This window comes from Carassius carassius, chromosome 2, assembly GCF_963082965.1.
Source record: "Carassius carassius chromosome 2, fCarCar2.1, whole genome shotgun sequence".
NCBI classification, from domain to species: Eukaryota; Metazoa; Chordata; class Actinopteri; order Cypriniformes; family Cyprinidae; genus Carassius; species Carassius carassius.
Genome location: NC_081756.1, coordinates 10,885,750 through 10,902,755, shown reverse-complemented (window position 1 = coordinate 10,902,755; position 17,006 = coordinate 10,885,750). Strand labels below are relative to the sequence as shown.

The 17,006-nt window shown below is 35.8% G+C and overlaps 2 protein-coding genes across 3 annotated transcripts in view; both read right to left on the bottom strand.

Moving 5' to 3' along the window:
- The window catches only part of LOC132102502 (metastasis-associated protein MTA2-like), a 33,198-nt gene extending 30,666 nt beyond the window's left edge, over nucleotides 1-2,532 (bottom strand). The window contains exon 1 of the mRNA XM_059507260.1: nucleotides 2,085-2,532. Within this exon, the coding sequence (XP_059363243.1) occupies nucleotides 2,085-2,112 (28 nt within the window). The 5' untranslated portion in view covers nucleotides 2,113-2,532. The remainder of the gene's footprint in view (nucleotides 1-2,084) is intronic.
- A 1,263-nt stretch (nucleotides 2,533-3,795) lies between these two features.
- LOC132102226 (echinoderm microtubule-associated protein-like 3) overlaps nucleotides 3,796-17,006 on the bottom strand; it is a 41,177-nt gene continuing 27,966 nt past the window's right edge. For both annotated transcript variants that reach the window (XM_059507241.1, XM_059507242.1), the window contains 19 exons: nucleotides 16,037-16,065; nucleotides 12,611-12,640; nucleotides 12,260-12,380; nucleotides 11,619-11,768; nucleotides 11,460-11,529; nucleotides 10,858-10,968; nucleotides 10,513-10,608; nucleotides 9,413-9,547; nucleotides 8,728-8,866; nucleotides 8,128-8,279; nucleotides 7,909-8,034; nucleotides 7,609-7,740; nucleotides 6,622-6,689; nucleotides 6,405-6,493; nucleotides 6,080-6,177; nucleotides 5,860-5,947; nucleotides 5,659-5,757; nucleotides 5,106-5,236; nucleotides 3,796-4,854 (listed from right to left, as the gene is read on the bottom strand). In XM_059507241.1, the coding sequence (XP_059363224.1) occupies nucleotides 4,645-4,854; nucleotides 5,106-5,236; nucleotides 5,659-5,757; nucleotides 5,860-5,947; nucleotides 6,080-6,177; nucleotides 6,405-6,493; nucleotides 6,622-6,689; nucleotides 7,609-7,740; nucleotides 7,909-8,034; nucleotides 8,128-8,279; nucleotides 8,728-8,866; nucleotides 9,413-9,547; nucleotides 10,513-10,608; nucleotides 10,858-10,968; nucleotides 11,460-11,529; nucleotides 11,619-11,768; nucleotides 12,260-12,380; nucleotides 12,611-12,640; nucleotides 16,037-16,065 (2,074 nt within the window). In that variant the 3' untranslated portion in view covers nucleotides 3,796-4,644. The remainder of the gene's footprint in view (nucleotides 4,855-5,105; nucleotides 5,237-5,658; nucleotides 5,758-5,859; nucleotides 5,948-6,079; nucleotides 6,178-6,404; nucleotides 6,494-6,621; nucleotides 6,690-7,608; nucleotides 7,741-7,908; nucleotides 8,035-8,127; nucleotides 8,280-8,727; nucleotides 8,867-9,412; nucleotides 9,548-10,512; nucleotides 10,609-10,857; nucleotides 10,969-11,459; nucleotides 11,530-11,618; nucleotides 11,769-12,259; nucleotides 12,381-12,610; nucleotides 12,641-16,036; nucleotides 16,066-17,006) is intronic.

The following is a 17,006-nucleotide window of genomic DNA, read 5'->3' as shown; positions in this document are numbered from 1 at the left end:
TGTGGTCTATGTAGTCAGAAGGTCAGGTTATGATATTTTAATAAAACATTTAATTAACTTAAAAAATATATATATTTTATTTTTTTCTTTAAACATGCTCAGATAAATAATTAAAAACAACAATATGCATTTAGTAAAAATATTTTTCAAGCAGATACAGATTATTGGCAGATACCAGGTTTCTCAAAATGGCCAAATATTGACGGATAATACAGCCTGGACAATGTATCAGTCTAGCACTACTCAGCAGATATTGGCTGATAGTGATATGTCAGTCTATCCCTCACTAATTCATTCTAGGAAACTCAATAACAAAAACACACTCTGATTGAATGGGTAAACCAAAAACAGAGAAAAGCGACAGCACTTAGTCATAAAGCTTCAGATCACAGAGGTAAAATGTAGAAATGCAAGAGCTTGGGGCCAGAATAGGAGGTCAAGTTCAATGACCTAAACCTGTACCTGCACCTCCCAAAACATTAGCAAACAACACAATAAAGTGCATGGCAGTGTCTATGAAAACTATGAAATACCATCATTAAATTACAATCCTACATAGCATATTATCTAGCTTCTTAATTGTACAAAACATTTAAAACAACTGCTGTAAGCAGAGGCAGTCTTTGCCTTCCTCTGAACCTAGTCTTGAGTCATAAACTCAAATATATTTCGACAAGCGTGTAATAAGTGAGTTTTTCCTCCAGAACTTCCCACCCAACCCTGCCTGTTCAATCTGCAACTGTGATAATGCAATCAGCTGCATCTGCTAAAGCAACACAGCCTGATTGAGGTGACCTATTTATGGCTGATTCCCGGATTTAAGAAAATAAGAGCACTATAATGTGCAGGGTCACCATTTCACGATGCAGTCAATGATGGTAACGCACATACAATTTCATCACAATACACAACAAGGAGCACTTTGCTGACAACAGATGCTCATACGTGACAGTGTACATTAAAGAGGAAAAAGTCTAATGGGCAAATCTATTTCTATACACTAAAAACTGCAGTTGGATAAGACGCAACTATGTTATCATATTACATCTGCATGCACAGAATTTTATCACAAGCCATACATTAACTTAGTTGAAATTTTTTTTTTAACTTTAAAATGGCCATGACAAAAAATATAATAAAACTCAATTCAGAATAGTATTATATTTTACGTTATTTACAAATCCCATATTTTATGAAAAACTAAATTATGACAGTATTTTAAAATTATTTTTGGCAAAGATTTATATTAAGACAAGAAAAAACAAATGAATTATTACCTTTTTTTTTTAATTAATAAAACCTTTCAAAGATGAGAACACAAAAAATAAATGTATATAAAAAAATATAAAAATAAAAATGAAAGTTATTTACATTTATGTAACTATCCAAATTTTACATTTTTATTTTACGTATTTTATTCTCTCTTTTTACTTATTTGTTGCCTTTGCATTTTTGGTGATCTTATTTCTTTTTTCACATATTCTGAACTGTCCAATATTGCTTTATATTTGCTTGTGATTAAATAATAAATAAATGAACTTACACTGCCACTTACGAACTTTAGTCGTTTTCTGTTCTGAACCATTCACTGAACTCTAAATCTAGTTAATTAACAAATCCGTAACTTACTCCGAGACTCCAATATACACTCCATATAACTCAGCTGTCAAAACTTTGACAGAACAGCTCAGTTCAGACAACGTACAAGACAAAAAACTTGAATGAAAGTCGACAAAGTGAGTAAAAAGCAACATAAGTGAATAAACCAACGTAGGGGTTCCCTCCTGATTAGCTGATTTGCTTGCGGCGGTTAATTACTTTAAGAACCTAAACTAAAAACAACAGAAAGAGTTTGCGACCTAACGCAAGGTTTTACACCCATGTGAATTTGAAAGTTAAGTTAAATACTTGCATAAATAATTAATATCGCGTTAAACCAAATGTAACCGTAACGAAACTAGCCTAGCTCGCTTAGCAACGGGATTCCGCTCATTGTAACTAAGGCGGAAACAGCCGCTCGCGCTAATGCTAAAGCTAACCCCCGCGAGCCTGCTGCTAGTGTTAGCCTTAACAATAACACTCACCTCCAACTCGGTACATGTTGGCCGCCATTCTCTCGCTCTCCTAAACAAACTCTATGTTCGCGGATTCTTTCGTTGTGTGGATAAAAATGTGTATCCAAAAGTGCTGCTGGTTCTTGGATCCTCGTGTGTGCTAGCGTACTTCCCCCCCGTCGCGAGACAAAGCCGGGACCCGGCACGGCGATGCCGCTCTGGCGGGTAAAAGTTTAAAGTTTCCGCTGCAATGTTTCTCCGGATGATAAAAAAAAAATCGCGTCTTTGTTTCGGCGCTGCGATAAAACTCCCATCGAAGCCCTTCTCAGACATTCACAATTCACACGAGCCCTTGATAGCCAGCCCGTCTCTCTCTTTCTCTTTCTCTCTCTCTCACTCCACTCTTCCTCCCATCCTCCGCTCCCTGCTTCATCCTCCTCTTCTTCACCTCCGCTCTGTTTCGCACACACACAGACGGATGCGCGTGCACGCACCCCCTTCTCCAACGTCATCTTCGGAAGCTCAAAACGTCACTTAGAATTCGACAAACTCCAAAATTGAACATCATTGATTATTGTTATTATTATAACGATTTATGTACATAAATGGGTATGTAAATGCTGCATAATAAAGATATTAAAATAATTTATCATTGTATGTTCTTTTTCTTTTATTTTTAATGATTTATTGTAATTCACAGGTGTATATTGTTTACATGATGCAATTCTGAAAACAATATTAGTAAAAAAGAAACTTAAAAAAATAATTATTTCTTTCCATTTAATTTTAAAGTAAAAAGCAGCACCATGAGACTATCGTGTTTTACTATGGTAATCAATTGTACAATTGTTATGTTTTTTTTACATACACCTTGAGATCTATTAAAGGTTAATTACACTACATTTAAACAAGAAATTAAATTTCCGGTATGAGACACCCAATAACAGAACTGTCCAAACTATCAGAAACGTTGACTTGCGAACATAACCCAGAATCAGGTTAGGACAATGAAAAATGGTGCAATACTTCCCTCTATAGACTTACAAACAGCATCACAGTCTCTCAAAAATTCTTGCTCCTATTGTCCTCTAGGTGGCGTTTCGTAATACTAAAACTGAATCAGTGAATCACACTAGGTTATGAGACTTTGATGAAAAGTTGATGTAATATTTTATTTACCCAATAGAAAACAACTGAAGAAGTTACTTTGCATGCTTGTGAAAGCCAGTTTGCCTCACATGTGAGCTAGGTGCATGTGAAGACCTCAAAGCCAAACTGCCTATGTAGGTCTCATTGTCTACGTGACTGCTCTTATGAACAGAGAATATAGAAGGAAGTGCCGAAGATGTGAGATGCCACAGGATAAGATAATGCACAAACACAAGTCCTAAAATGTATATGCCTCTGAAACCTTGGGGACCCGGAAAGTGGTGAATAAGAGACATTATCTCTTGAAAAACAGACTAGCAAGTGGTTTTATACAAGGAAAGCAAGCATTAGGAAAACTAATAAACAACTGTGGAAAAGTACTGGGAATGACATATTAAAGAATGATCTGCGCACTCATCAGACAGTGGCCGATTGTACAAAAATTGTACAAAGATGGTTAGTCGGATGTATTCAGATGTTCTGCAGGTATCTCGGTTTTCTAATTTTGACTTCTGGACTCCTTAGCATTATTTTACAAGACAGAGAAGACTTTACTCCACAACAAAGTACACAAAGACAAAACATTCTTACTTTAAAATGTATTTATTTGATTAAAAATAAAATTTCACATTGTTTAAAAGGCTGTGAAAAGCTGACTTGATCCATAAATAACAAGCCTTTTGGAAGTTTTTGGACAGAGGAAATATTCCTGATAGCAAATAAAGCATTGATTATCCTACTGCCCAAAACAAAACTCTTCACAGAGACATGATTCATGGTTAATTATGTAATGTTACACAATTATGTATGTAGTATTTTATGACAAAAAAAAAAACAGCAGGTGATTAAAATAAGCATATGAAAAGCACTATGAAGTAAACAAGCACTTGTAAACTCAAAGTAAAGCATGATACATGTAAAAACTAGAGATTATTTAATTTCATTTAATACATCCTTCTCTCGTAATGTAATGAAATGGCAGAAATTTCACTATTTTGAAAATTCATATTTTTTTTTTTTTTGCTAAATGTTTGAATTTCACAAAAACAGTCAAGGCCACAAAATGAAACAACATACTGTACGTTTTTGCATTAAGAAAATAAACATTTGTAGGACCACCACAATTTTTGAGGCTTTTCATAATTTATTTTTTTTTCTTTTGATTTTGGAATGCAATAAAACATTTATTTTCTTAAAAAAAAAAAAAAAATCAGACAAAATATATTTTTGGCCATGTCAGTTCATGAAGAACTATAGGTAGTGAATAGCAATGCATTGTTTATGACGTCTCAATGGTAAAACAACACTGTGACATATTTCATAAAAACTAGCATAACCTTCCAAATGCTTTATGTCACAGCATACTGTGCAATGAGATTTCCTCCTTGTTTCATTTCCTAGTATATCGTCATGCCTGTTCCTCTCTTGATTCCTGGTCCCTCTATCGTCCATTCTCTGGAGAGCTAGATGAAGAGCAGACAGAAGAGGAAGAAGCTAGATGTTCCTTATGGTCTCCAGTCCCCGCCCCTTTAACTCTCCACTGGAGGATGCAGGTGTCTTTCCCGCCCATCGACAGAAGGTGACTGTCATTATGTGTGAAACGAACGTTGGTCACATGACTGCCATGGCCCTCATACTTATAACTTGGAGCCTGACAGAAAAATCAGGGAATTCATTATTAATTTCTTGCAGTATAAAAAAACACTTTTCCTGACACATTACCTGATAGAATAAATATGTGAATTATTAATCTGCATACAATGCATACTACATCTGGCTTGTTGTATCAAAGTTTAATGCATTGTTAAGCATACTGATTCTAGTTAGATTTATTGTTTCATTTTATTTCTGTTCCAAAGTGATAATTGTTTTGACTCTCAAATATTTCTGGCAGTGACTGACCTTTGGTTTGGGACATGGATACTGGAACAAATGAACCTTACAGAAGTCATCAGCTACCGCCACCACTTTCTCACTGTGTGATCGACACAAGGCGTTGATGTCTGTCCCATCTGATCCCTCGAGCCACACACCTAGACAGCAATACAGTTTAGACAGTCAGCATACCCATATATATACGTGCTTTCACTGCACAGGACTTTACGGACTCACAACATCATGGGAATATACTTTATGCACATGCTCCAGATGCATACACACTCGAGTACCCATGATGAAATATTAATTCACTTGAATTAAATGAATAATTAATTAAAAAAACATTTTTTACATTTGTAACAAAAGTTTTATATTTAAAAAAATACTAAATGTTAAACAATACTTGTTATTAAAGCAAGATAGAGTTTATGTTTGTGTATGTGCAAATCAGCAAATCAAAAGAAAACCAGCCAGCTTATAGTAATGTTTTGTCCCACTCCTCCTAAAGAGGTGTTTGACAGTGTCACACACATTTATTAATAAAAAAAAAATATAAAAAATAAAAAATCTCTCTCACCCACAACATGGAATCCAAGCACACAGGTATAGGACGCCCACTCTCGATCTTTACTCTCAAACCGGTTCCTCAACAGCTTGCAACCGCTTGCAACGTCCCCTTTTTCCACATACATAAATGTCAAAATGCATTATCATTCACATTACTCACTGTCTTCTGTCAATATGTTTCTGAATCATGAACTCAAGCATGCAGGCTTACAGTAGAGAATTTCATAATCGCCAGAGTTGGACATGATGTATTTTCCATCTTTGGACCAGTCAAGGTGAGTAATGAAACTGGAGTGCCCCTGAACACACAGGGAAGAGTTTAGCACACAAACAGCCTGCTATAAGCCATTACAAACAACAAGCCTCCACGGCAAACCAGCATTAAACAGTCTGGAATCATTTAGAACACTTGAACCAAAAGCTTGCCTTACTGTGCACTTTCCGAATCGTGTATAGCGCCGGCCACCCTCAGTGACGTTGTAAATGTAGATTAAGTTGTCATGGGATCCAACTGCCAAAAAGCTGCCATCTGTGTTTTGGTAAGCAGTAAAACATAAGCTATTGACTATAAACAGGCTTATAAGAGCTACAGAACAATTTACATGCAGTTAAATCTGCCACATTGAAACATGACCTATGTGCCACAAACAGCTATCACTTTTACATTTACTAAATTTAATATGGTTCACTTTAGGAAAAAGTGTAGTTCTGTTTTATACTGTGCCCTTTATTGTTGTGATTTGGTTGACCTCTGACCTGGGGAGTATCTCATTACGGACAGCTGCTCATTGCCATCAGTCAGGTCTGACACCACTTCTTTGGTTTTCAGATCCAGTACAACCCATCTATATGAATAGGGGTTTAAAAAAACATCATAAAGCCATTAAAAGGGAATATTTCACTGTATAAAGCTTAGTTAAAAACGAATAAACTGGAGTGGAAACTATTATCAAGTGTGTTGTAAATGTTTTACCTTCCAGTACTCAGTCCAACAGAGACAACCGCTCCATTTGGGCTGAAATCAGCACACAGACCAGATTCCTAAAAGTGATAAAAATTTATGTTTCATTGTGTTTTTATGATAATACTGGAATAAATATTTAAAGGTGCACCAACAAGTTTCATATTTAAATGAATGAATATATATACTGACAAATATGCACAATCAAATGATTTCAGTGACATCAGTGGTGTAAACAAAAACTGTATACTACAAACATTGACATTCAAAAGTTTTGGGGTCTCTGTCTCTTTCTCTCTCTCTAAGAAATTTAAATGTATATAAATGCTGTTCTTTCTTACTATTCATCAAAGAATCCTGAAAATGCATCACAGTTTTCACAAAAATATTAAGCAGCACAACTGTTTTCAACATTGATAATAACAAGAAATGTTTCTTGAGAATTTAATCAGTATATTAGAATGATTTCTGGAGGATCTTTTGAGACTATAGATTGGTGTAATGATGCTGATTGGAGTAAATTCAGCTTTGCATCACAGCAATAAATTTCATTTAAAATATAGAAAAATATACCGTTATTAATTTTTTAATTATGATCTATATATATATTTTAGTTATTAATATATAAAAAATATTATGTTTTTTTAAATTGTAACAATATTTCACAATATTACTGTTTTCACTGTATATTTTAATCAAACAAGTGCAACCTTGGTGAGCATAAGAGACATCTTTTTAATTATTTTAAATCAATAAATAAATGCACCAACCCCAAAATTCTCCACTTTAGTGTTAGATTGTTGAGACTAAATTAATTTATCATCTCAGTAACGCTCATATCGTCAAATACTTACAATTCTTTACTTCTACTCTATTCCAAGCATATTGCATGATGCAGAATCCATTGTCAGTACAAAGTGTAGTATACAGCCAGTGGCGCACACACAAAAAAAGCCTAGTGCACCTTTAAAACAGTTTGTTTCCTGTGACCTCTCTGACCTCTAGTGTTGCGCACCATTCCAGTTTGTGGTCCTCTGCATTCCACACACACACTTGACGATCATTTCCACAGGTAAGAAATATGCTCTGAGTGGGATGTGTGGCCAGACCCCACATTTCATCCACATGACCCTGTCAATTCAATACAACTTTTCAGATTCACTACAAGATCCACACTTGTTTTTTTTTGTTTATAAATGAAAGTTAATTTTATTATTTAAGTCGATTCTTAATTTACATCAATACCCCTATTCAGAAATTCAAAAACGATGTATATTTACATATAAATCCAATATGTACCTGTACAATAGCCACAAACCCATCCGAAAATGTTCCTCTTAGGATTGCATTTCGTGTTGTGCCAACGAGCAGTTCCTCTCCATCTACATCTGCAATGGTGCGGACCGCACCAAACTTCTCAGGAATCTAGAAGGCCATTCAAGAAGTTGTTCACATATAAACTCTGCATAAACTGCTGCAAACACACAGTTTCAAAGATAATAGAGATTTGCGTTTCACCTCACACTCTCTTTCAGGTGCCAGGTCTGCGCTCCAGCGGATGACCTTGCGGTCCTTGCCGCCGCCGCTGAGTATAGCTCCACCCTGCAGGACGCACATAGTGAAAACACTGCCCTCGTGAGCGCGCGTCTGCTTCATGATCTGAAATGTCTCTGCAGGCAGGGAGAGAAAAAAAAAACTGGCAAGGTGAATTTGAAAAGATATCCACTGTGTATCAAATAAATAATACAGGCTATATTAACACAATTTTCAAAAGTCACATAAATACATAAATAAGCATTAACGTCACATAATTTATTTCGTATTTTAAAATACAACCAAGAGAAATTATTATTTAATAGAAAAATTGTTGGGTAGTGACTCTGCGGTTGTTGATTAGATTGAGGAAGATGACTGGGTGAAATGACTGGAGAAGTCCAGCATACGTCTCCAGAGATGTTTCACTGGAAGATCGAGTTGGCATTCTGATGCTAAATTACAAGGTCATCTAATCTCTAATGTTAGATGAAAACTGATACAGTAATGATTAATATTGTGCATCCATAGTAAAATGTCAAATATAAGTCTATCAGGCAAAAATGAAGAAATCATTTTGCATACCCTTTGCTCCTTTCCCTAATGTTTTGATATCAGCAGCTGATTTCCCCCATGTGAGAATGTTCCCCTCAGAGTCTCCCGTCAACACATCACCCGTAAGACTGAACACGAAGCACAAGACGAACTTAGGCTTCTTGTATTTCTGTTAACGAAACAATGAACAAAATCACAAACACTGACAAATACCGAACAATGTGAATTCACAAGATCCTTCAGAAAGCATAGTAATGTGCTTATTTGGTGATTAAGAAATAATTTTTATTATTATGAATGTTCAAAACAGTTGTGTTTCTTAATTTTACTGTGGAAATTGTGGTGCATTTTAATTATTGTTATTATTATTATTATTATTATTATTAAAGAACTGCATTTATGGGAAATGCATTTCTTTTGTAACATTATAAATAAATTCATTGTAACTTTTGATCAGTTTAATGCATCCTTGCTGAATAAAAGTATAAAAAAACAACAACAAAAAAAAACATCCTGACCCCAAATTTTTGCAAGGTAGTGTACTTCAAAAAATAACATGATACTACTATAGTACCATGTTTCCTAAAATATGTTAATACCATTGTACATTTTTGTAAGTGAGTTGCTGTTAGTTTACATAATTTCTTCCCATTTTTGTACATGGAAAAGGAAATGATACCAAATTTACAGTGGAGGACAGTCAATATGGACTCACTCCAAAGATGCCCTGTTTTTTGGTCAGTGTGCCAGCGCTCATGGTCCAGAAGTGGACGTGGGACTTGCCACAGGAGATGATGTTGTTGGTGTCTGTTGGGCTGAAGTCCACCGCCAAAATTGCCTCATTAGTGCTCTGAAACAAACATACATAGACACACACCATGAAGACATATGGTTTTCCGCAGTATTTATGACTATGTGCCAAGGGCTCTGTTATTATAGGAGAAAAGCTACAATTCAACTTCAAACTTCCAGTCAATTTGCAGCTGCAATAGCAGCTCATGTCAGTTTAATGACAGAAAATGACTGTAATTTTCCTGTAGCATTAAAAGATGTAATCCAGAAACTGTAAATACATCTTCAAAGCTCCGCAGAGGATATTGACATTGCTTATGATTTCTAAATTATTCAGGCTCTTTAATTTTCTACTGCAACCATGTTCTGTGTATTCATCTTCAAGTACTATTGTTTCCAGAATTTCGCCACATAAATTCTCCAAACATACATTTGACTTGTGTTTGTGAGATTTCTGAATAATATTTATCTCACCGCAAAATGACTTTAAAAAAATAAACCAATTCATATTGAAATGAAAATCTAGATTAACTCAGTCAGCAAAACATCATGCTATTTAAAGTCCAACTACTTCCTAAACCCATTACTATCAGCACAGCCCACGAGGAAGAACTTCATACAAAAGGCCAGTCCTAAAAACACTTGCTATCACTCTCACAAATCTACTGTAAAATATTTAGCCGCTCCCATAGCAACCCTGCTCAAACCGTTCATGCTGAAGAATAAGGAAATATTTAGGACAAAGGATCCAACAGAGCAAAAAAAAAAACATCCACAATAAAGCTGACGGCTTTACAGCACGCAGGCAGTTGGCTGTATATTCAGTCAAGAATTGCTTAAATAATCACTAGGATAATGTATCTTAAAAAGATACACTGATGTCACTTTTATTAGGAAATATTGTGTGCTTGAAAAAATATTGCTAGGTTATTAATCATGAGAATGTAAGCTATACCCATGTAGCTTCATGAAGATATTGTAATGGTAGAAAGTGTGTGTGTGTGTGTGTGTGTGTATACACACCTTGACTTCAGTATGCTTTATGTTTTTATTCCAGTCCCACACAGAAAACATGTGCTCATTGGAATCGTCGATCACACAGAGGAATGTACCAGCATCCTGTAACATATTTCACAATATTATGTTTGTGTATTTAGTTATTTATAATTGAAATTGTACTATTCCAAAAGACTGCCACATGCCAAAGTTTATAGTCTAGAAATGTTTGTGAAGTGATTTGGATCCTGGATTATAGTATTATTTTACATAATTGATATTCTATATGTTTAATCCACATGAACAGCGGTCTATTCTCTCTGTCTGCTATGTTTGAACTGGAAAGAATGCGAAATGGAGGGCAATACTCACTGAAATGGAAAATGCCAGGGCTCCGACACCTCGTTCAAATGTGCCGAGGCCGATCTGTTGCAGTGTCACTAGCGTCTTGGAGTCCCAGATGTGCACATAGGGCTGAAGAGGCTGACGAACACACATGCACACACAGAAAATTGGCTCAAGAACATGAACGTGTTTTTATGATTGTATATAGACAGACAGTTTGTATGATTGTATGTAACAGACTGTTTTACCATTTCTTTTCATTCTTAACAATTTGAATCACCATTTTGCCTTCACTAGTTAATTGACATTTACATTAATGCATTTAGCAGATGCTTTTATCCAAAGTGACTTACGAAAGAGGAACAAGAGCAATTCGCCAGTTTATATGGCTCTGCGTCATCAACTTAATTTTTACAAACATTTCAATGTAATATGACGTCATAAAATCTACATGCATGCAAATAATAATAGAATTAGTAAAATGCCATATAAAATAGTTTTTATATGTTGCATAACACATCACACCACAATTCTGACTTCCCAATAGTTTGTCACATATGAATTATTTGCACTGTAAATGTTAATCTTGTTAATCAGTAAAATGTGATTTATTTATATGTTTATCTCACCTTGCCATCTTTGTCTACTCCTGCTGTCTGTCCGGATGCTACACGCACCTTGTCTGGGTGGATGGCAAGACTACATGCCAACAAGTAAAAGAAAAAAAAGTAAGAACATAACAATCCGGACGAAATTAGGTGCACATCTAAATAACTCTTCAAACTCACCATCTGACACAGTCTGTGTGCTTCTGATAATGTCTTTGCGTTTGGTTGTTGATATGATAAAGAACCACCACGCACGCAATAAAATAAACTGCTTCTCCAGACGGCAACAGGTAAAGATTAGCTCGACAGTCCCGTCCCCGGTAACCATAGCTGAGAATAAAAAGGTCAAGGAACATTTGCTAATATTTATGCATTATATAAAGGAAATCTAAGTCAATGTGCTTAGCAACATGAGGTAAAATAAGTATATACTCCCCAAAAATATGAAACTGAGAAAGCATAAGCCAAATTAAATGATGAATGTCCTATGTATTGGAAGAATATGTGCTGTCAATCAATGAGTAAACATTTAAGGGGAACTATCTGCATATTTATCAGTTTTAACATACAGGTGATTAGGCATAAAACTGATGCATTAAAAAATATATATATATTAAATGCATCAAGATTATTTTTCAATGCAATGTGATTTAATGGGAATTATTTATTTTTTTATACTTCTTTTTACATTTACAATGATTTTTATTTTATAATAACTTTTAATGTATACAAAAGCAAATCCATATTTATAACTTAATTCATTTAAGTAATTAAAATGTAATTAATTAATAAAAAATGATAAAACAATTGCTCTAGGATACACCCAATCCAGATCCAGTTTCTGTGAGGGGAGATCCATTTTCAGCTCCTCGTAGTTCGGAATGTTTGAAGGAATGTACATTGTGATTGGTCGTCCACGGATGAACATCTTGATTGACTGACCTGTGAGCAAAATAAAGTGGAAAATGCACAATATGAAAATATAAAAAATGTAAATGATTCTGATGTCTACAGTTGCCGGTTGCAACGAGTACTATAATTTGGATCTGTTAACTTCAAGAATACAATTTATATAACTTAATAATAATAATATAATGGTTTCTATTACAATATTTTATACAGAATATTTTCAGTCAACAATTAGTCGAATGAAAACCATGATTGAAACCTACCCTGCGTTCCTCTCCTGGACCCCTGAGATCCTGGTAGAAGATAAAAATGCAAACAAACATTATCTTTGCAGCTGCAAAACACATTAGGAATTCCTGCGGCCCAACTGACTCTACAGGGAGCTCCAGTGAGAACACCTCTCTGACTCATCGGTGTCAGGTCCTGGTTTTGGACTGCACTGAGAGGTAGACTCAGGGTTTTTTAAAAGCAATGAGGCAAGCAAGTAATCTGTGTGTCTACTGCAAAGGAATGACATTAAATGCAACAGCCAGAAACTAATAATCAAAGTCTGCATAAAACATCACTGACCTTCGAAGATCTTTTATATAATATGGGTTGTTTTGATACAAGAGAAAGTGGGAATATCCAGTATGGTTTTGAGTTTAACCCACATACGACTCCAGAAGGACCCTTTTATCAATGTTATCAGATAGATGTCCCACAGGTGATGGCAAAACAACATTCCATAAATGTGTCAGTTTCATCCCCGAAGGAACATATGTTTGATGTTGAGCGGAGATATGACTTTCCCCAGCCATTAAATAGCACAGGTGAATAAATTATTAAAACGGCACACGCACACAAATAAAATGGCTAAGGCAGTGTTGTGAAACGGTGGTGTGAATATCTGGCACGCAGGGAAAGGGAAATAGACACCCATCATCCTGCACAGAAAACTAGAGTAGTGCGGTTGCATAACCAAAGAAAGTAACTTTCCAGCGAGAGCACAAGCACTCCTGTGTCTCACTGCAAAAGGAAAACCGGCATCTATACATGCACAATGAATAAACAAAAAAATAGAGATGAAGCCACTAATGGCTTGTTAAAATAATTTAAATTTGGCTTTGCTGAGTCACGCTTGCTGTAGTGAGAACATTGCACCGCAATGCATTTAGACAAAATATGCTCTCTAATATATTTTTATTCAGTTATCAATTGGGTTTTCAACCCTGGGGTCCATAAAGCTACTGAAAGGGGTCTATGAACTAATACACTACCTTTCAAAAGTCTGGGGTCAGTAAGATTTTTTTTTTTTTAAAGAAATTACTACTTTTATTCAGTAAGGATGCATTAAACTGATCAAACGTGATATTGGATGGGCTGGGATTAGGGTGACTAGTTCAGTCATTTCTGGTGCAACTGTGTTTTTGCAATGAAAAAACAAAAGGAGAGATTCAAATATTTTATGAGATGCCATTCCTCAGAGAGTGATTTAGATTGCTGATAGTGTGCTCTGCTTTAGTGTGCCAACAGTCAGCATAGAAAAACTGTCTGAGAAGTTTTGCTTTCTAACTGATCTCATTTAAAGTAACACTGCTGCAGCAATCAAATCAGCACTTGTGTTTAAATTCACTGCCTTCATCAATAAATATCAAGACTATTGTTTTGATACACACACAATTACTGTTCGCTATGAGCAATGTTCCATTATTCTGAATCCATAGGTTTATATGTGAAGAGATTAAAAGACTGTATGTTACTGATTAAAAAACAACTTATTCAAGAAATTAAAACCTGACAATCCTGATTGTGGGAAACTGAATAGAAAGTGACTACATGTTGAGTGAAACGTTAAAAGTGTCTTATATTCATAACACATGACACCTTTTCCAGTAATCTAGCACACAAGGAAATAGAATAGAAAGGAGTATTGTACAACCCGAATTCCGGAAAAGTTGGGACGTTTTTTAAATTTTAATAAAATGAAAACTAAAGGAATTTCAAATCACATGAGCCAATATTTTATTCACAATAGAACATAGATAACGTAGCAAATGTTTAAACTGAGAAATTTTACACTTTTATCCACTTAATTAGCTCATTTAAAATTTAATGCCTGCTACAGGTCTCAAAGAAGTTGGCACGGGGGCAACAAATGGCTAAAAAAGCAAGCAGTTTTGAAAAGATTCAGCTGGGAGAACATCTAGTGATTAATTAAGTTAATTGATATCAGGTCTGTAACATGATTAGCTATAAAAGCTTTGTCTAAGAGAAGCAGAGTCTCTCAGAAGTAAAGATGTGCAGAGGCTCTCCAATCTGTGAAAGACTGCGTAAAAAAATTGTGGAAAACTTTAAAAACAATGTTCCTCAACGTCAAATTGCAAAGGCTTTGCAAATCTCATCATCTACAGTGCATAACATCATCAAAAGATTCAGAGAAACTGGAGAAATCTCTGTGCGTAAGGGACAAGGCCGGAGACCTTTATTGGATGCCCGTGGTCTTCGGGCTCTCAGACGACACTGCATCACTCATCGGCATGATTGTGTCAATGACATTACTAAATGGGCCCAGGAATACTTTCAGAAACCACTGTCGGTAAACACAATCCGCCATGCCATCAGCAGATGCCAACTAAAGCTCTATCATGCAAAAAGGAAGCCATATGTGAACATGGTCCAGAAGCGCCGTCGTGTCCTGTGGGCCAAGGCTCATTTAAAATGGACTATTTCAAAGTGGAATAGTGTTTTATGGTCAGACGAGTCCAGATTTGACATTCTTGTTGGAAATCACGGACGCCGTGTCCTCCGGGCTAAAGAGGAGGGAGACCTTCCAGCATGTTATCAGCGTTCAGTTCAAAAGCCTGCATCTCTGATGGTATGGGGGTGCATAAGTGCATACGGTATGGGCAGCTTGCATGTTTTGGAAGGCTCTGTGAATGCTGAAAGGTATATAAAGGTTTTAGAGCAACATATGCTTCCCTCCAAACAATGTCTATTTCAGGGAAGGCCTTGTTTATTTCAGCAGGACAATGCAAAACCACATACTGCAGCTATAACAACAGCATGGCTTCGTCGTAGAAGAGTCCGGGTGCTAACCTGGCCTGCCTGCAGTCCAGATCTTTCACCTATAGAGAACATTTGGTGCATCATTAAACGAAAAATACGTCAAAGACGACCACGAACTCTTCAGCAGCTGGAAATCTATATAAGGCAAGAATGGGACCAAATTCCAACAGCAAAACTCCAGCAACTCATAGCCTCAATGCCCAGACGTCTTCAAACTGTTTTGAAAAGAAAAGGAGATGCTACACCATGGTAAACATGCCCCGTCCCAACTATTTTGAGACCTGTAGCAGAAATCAAAATTGAAATGAGCTCATTTTGTGCATAAAATTGTAAACTTTCTCAGTTTAAACATTTGCTATGTTATCTATGTTCTATTGTGAATAAAATATTGGCTCATGTGATTTGAAAGTCTTTTAGTTTTCATTTTATTAAAATTTAAAAAACGTCCCAACTTTTCCGGAATTCGGGTTGTAAACGGCTGACTATCTCTATATAAGAGGCAGAAGTTATTTGGAAACTGAAGTAGAAAATGAGTAATGCACGCCTGAATTATGACATAGCTAGGCTGCTAAGATCAATGCTGTTCATAAAAGATGAATGAAGAAAAAGAAGGTGAGAGAATGAGAGAAATGTCTTGTTACCTGTACTGGAGATAAGGTCTTTTGACCGGCTATGGAGACAAACACATCAGCTAATTAGTGAATGAATCATTTAACACAGTGAACATAGAACATATATATAAACACGGCAGTCGCATCAACCCTTCAGTTCAACTTTCACAAATGTCATGTTTTTTTTAGGTCACGCCGGCTTCTGTGACTGTTTTCATGTTGGAAACAATACCTGAGTTATACATTTTGAAAGAGAAAAAGATTCATTGAAGACACATTTTGCTGAAAATTCCATGTTTATAAGGTTCCCATGAAGTTCATAGAAACATTTAATTTTAACAAAGATTTAGTTCACCCAAAAAGGAACATTTGGACCAGATTTGGAGAGATTTTCCATTACATCACTTGCCCACCAATGGATCCTCTGCAGTGAATGGGTGCCGTCATAATGAGAGTCCAATTAGACAGAGGACCAAGTGGTGAGCAAGTGATGTAATGGAAAATATCTCCAAATCTGTTCTGATGAAGAAACAAACTCATCATATCTTGGATGGCCTGAGGGTGGGTACATTTCAGGAAATTTTCATTTATGGGTGAACTATTCCTTTAATCTCTATTAAAACCATCTACGGCACTCTAAATGACAAAAATTAAGCACAATGGAAATACTAGGTGTCTTACATTTTGTCTGATGACTTGCACACTTTTATGCAATGGGCCAACTGACAAAACCTGCTAAACCTGTTAACATTTTACATGATATCCAAACGAGGATGGACATAACTACTGTCTACGAAGTGTTGTTTACATGGAGGAAACTCCACCCACAGGAAAGGATGATTTAGACAACTTTACAACTCAAAAACACATATTTCATTAAAGAAACATTGTAAACACTTTCATTAAAGTATTCTTTGAATCCCTTCGACATCAATTGTACATACATGTTGTTTCTATAAACTGAGGGATGAGTCATACAGATTTTCTGTAGAAACCGACA